This window comes from Alligator sinensis, unplaced genomic scaffold (assembly GCF_000455745.1).
Source record: "Alligator sinensis unplaced genomic scaffold, ASM45574v1 scaffold76_1, whole genome shotgun sequence".
Taxonomy (NCBI): Eukaryota; Metazoa; Chordata; order Crocodylia; family Alligatoridae; genus Alligator; species Alligator sinensis.
Window position 1 is genome coordinate 4,770,770 of NW_005841865.1, and position 3,331 is coordinate 4,774,100.

The 3,331-nt window shown below is 40.6% G+C and overlaps 1 protein-coding gene across 3 annotated transcripts in view; it reads left to right on the top strand.

Moving 5' to 3' along the window:
• ARFGEF2 (ADP ribosylation factor guanine nucleotide exchange factor 2) overlaps nt 1-3,331 on the top strand; it is a 60,819-nt gene that overhangs the window by 19,165 nt on the left and 38,323 nt on the right. For all 3 annotated transcript variants that reach the window (XM_025191771.1, XM_025191766.1, XM_014525730.2), the window contains exons 6-8: nt 674-853; nt 1,293-1,512; nt 2,364-2,435. In XM_025191771.1, coding sequence (XP_025047556.1) covers nt 674-853; nt 1,293-1,512; nt 2,364-2,435 — 472 coding nt within the window. The remainder of the gene's footprint in view (nt 1-673; nt 854-1,292; nt 1,513-2,363; nt 2,436-3,331) is intronic.

The window sequence follows — 3,331 nt, forward strand, 5'->3', positions numbered from 1 at the left end:
GGGTAGAAAGGAAACCACCAGGGTGGGGGTGGAAAGGAAACCACAGATGAATAATGATGATCAAACTATAAAATCAGAGGTAGCTGTATAAATGGCTTCTAAATTTCTTACCTCTCTCTGTGATGAAGCCTTGAGGTGCAAGTTTCATGTGTCAGCAGTTGAGAAGAGGAATTGGCTGCTAATCCTCTTGGCTTTTCCCTAGGTTATCATTAGTCCATTTCTCCTCTTATTCAGGACTATTTGGGTATTGCAGTTGATGGTAAAGAATTATTGATTTGGTGAATGTTGAATAATTTGATGCTAAATTGTTGAGGTTTCTCTTGTCAAAGATAGGAATCATCAAAATAAGTGACTGCTAAGACAGGTGCTAGCGGTGGAGGTAGAAAGGGTTTACTTTGACAATAAATCTTCTACTGAGGCAAACACACACTGATTTGAGAAATAGCTGCATAGAATCGATCATCCAGTATATGAAAACACTTTAATTATTCCAATTAAACTTCCTCCAATTTAAATGTGGCTTCTTTCAGTCTTTATAAAGATGATTATGTGAATGGCTGGGAGTAGATGTGCCAATAACAGTCACAGCTAACTTAGTTTAAATCTACTAAAATATGGCTGTTCCTGTGTATTTAGATTTTTTGTTCTCTTTTGTGCTTTTTTTTTTTTTCAGGCTCTGCTTACTGCTGTAACTTCTCCGTATATAGAAATTCATGAAGGAACAATCCTTCAGACTGTTAGAACCTGTTACAACATCTATCTGGCCAGTAAAAATCTCATTAATCAGACTACTGCCAAGGCTACCCTTACTCAGATGTTGAACGTTATTTTCACACGGATGGAAAATCAGGCTGTACGTAGCTATTACCTTTTTACTGATCTATCTTCTCTAATGTTGGTGCCTTGGAAAAGGAGCCACGCTATTCTACTTTTTGTGCTACCATAATTGAATACCTCTGGCTTTTAATAGTGAAGAGCGCTGAGTCCAGATTCTGCACTTAATCATGTTGAAAGCCACACGCTTCAATCAGGTTTGAAGTATGTTCCTGATAACAGGATATGACCCTCTGTCTTCCACTTAATTCTGCATAAACAAATTGAGAGATGCTGCAAGCTTACAACTAGAGCAGAAAGAATTAGTTTTAACTTTAATCAGCTAATTGTCCTCCTGAATTTGAGACACTTGGTATACTTTTCATGATGTATATCCCTGTTTGATCCTTTAGTTACATTAAGTCTCTGCTTTATCATGTTGCATCTTAGAGAGAATTTCTATCATGCTGGTTTTTTAGATACAAGAAGCCAGAGAATTAGAAAAAACAAATCAACAAAAATCCCAATCTCCTGTGATTCAAACTGTAGCAGAGTCTCCAAAGATTAGTAGACTAAAGCACAACCAACAGGAAATGATGCCTTCAACCCCTGCAAAAGGAGATTTAACTAATGGGGAGCCTGAGAGTACAGAAAATGGAGACCAGAAGCCAGAGAAAGATCAGACTTCTTCAGTTTCTGGTAAATAAGATCATACTGTCTCTGCTGACTCTCTTTGACAATGAGTTCTTCCATCTTTTGTCCTTCCTTGTAACTCAAGCCTATGTTGCTTTAATTTCTTTGTCAAAAGAGTGACTGTGGCAGTGAAGTTATTGAAATGGGGTTTTAATTTTCTTTGTGTATGAGTGTTGTCACCTTTTAGTTGCCCAACCAAATATTCCAGGACGCTGCCATTGACTGCAGTACCTTTTAAACTCATTAGTAAATGGGATATATCTTCCTTGGAACTCAAAAACATTCTCTACCAGATTAAAATCATTTACCAACAAATCCAGTGTTATATTTTTGTAGTAAAATAATGGTGTTTGTATATGTAAGATTTGCATTGACTGTGGCCTTTTGATATTCAGGCTATGGGTGAGTGGGAGGGAAAATGGAAAGGTGAGCTATGGTATTTGGAAACATCAGCACTAAGCTTGGCATTGGCCCTCTTGGAAGAAATTGTATGTGATGTCTTTGTATGCCCTGGACCCTAGTGAATACACACTAAGGTTCCACAGGCAGCTTGTACTTCTGGAATTGCTTAACTTTTGTGTGCTTGGCTTGGCAATCTCCATGTCCTGTTTAAGTAGGGTTTTTGACATAATATGTAAAATAGTGTAATTTTAACAATAATTGAAGCATAGCATTAATATTTTACTGCAGTAATTAAAAAATATACCTTTCCTAATGTAGAGTATCTCATGCATGTATGTATTTTTATATACATTTAAAAAGGCCTTTTAAAATAGATTTAAACTTGCAGTATTCTTAACCCTTCTGTCCTCCTTCCTCCTCCCCCTTCCCCCACCATTTTTTTTTCTTGGTATCAGAAGAAACAACTGAAGGGGGACAGGAAATGATTAAAGACATCTTGGAGGATGTGGTCACATCAGCTGTTAAAGGTAAAATCTTCTATTTGGGAAGAACCTTTCCCAAGCAGTTGTATAGCTGTTTGTCCAGTGTTTTTCTCTGCTGTCTTAAAAACTACACGCCTTGTCAAGGGCACCTAGTGAGCCATTAAGTAGAAACACTCAGCACCCTCCTACACACTAGCTTTTAGTGCATTACAATAACCCTCCTCTGGCTAAGGCTAAGACAGATTCCCTAAGCCATTAGTGCTGATTCTGTGCATTAGCAACGGGAGTGTCACTTGTACACACAAAGCATTTAATCATACAGGATTGATTACATAGATTTCATAGACATCAGGGCTGGAAGGGACCTCGGAAGATCGAGTCCAGCCCCCCGCCCAAAGGGCAGGAAGTCAGCTGGGGTCATAGGATCCCAGCAAGATAAGCATCCAGTTTCATCTTGAAGGTGTTCAATGAAGGCGCTTGAACCACCTCCGGTGGCAGGCTGTTCCAGACCTTGGGGGCTCGGACAGTAAAGAAGTTCTTCCTTATGTCCAGCCTGAAACGATCTTGAAGTAGTTTGTGACCATTCGACCTCGTCATCCCTTGGGGCGCTCTGGTGAACAAACGTTCCCCCAGATGCTGGTGGTCACCCCTGATAAACTTGTAGGTGGCCATCAGATCACCCCTGAGCCTGCGCTTTTTCAGGCTAAAGAGCCCCAGGGCTCTCAGCCTGTCATCGTAGGGTCTGCTTCCCTGACCTCTGATCATGCGTGTGGCTCTTCTCTGGACTCTCTCAAGCTTCTCCACATCCTTTTTGAATTGTGGAGCCCAAAACTGGACACAGTACTCCAGCTGCGGCCTCACTAAGGCCGAGTACAGGGGGAGAATGACGTCCCGGGATTTGCTTGAGAAGCATCTATGGATGCAAGCCAGCGTTTTGGTCG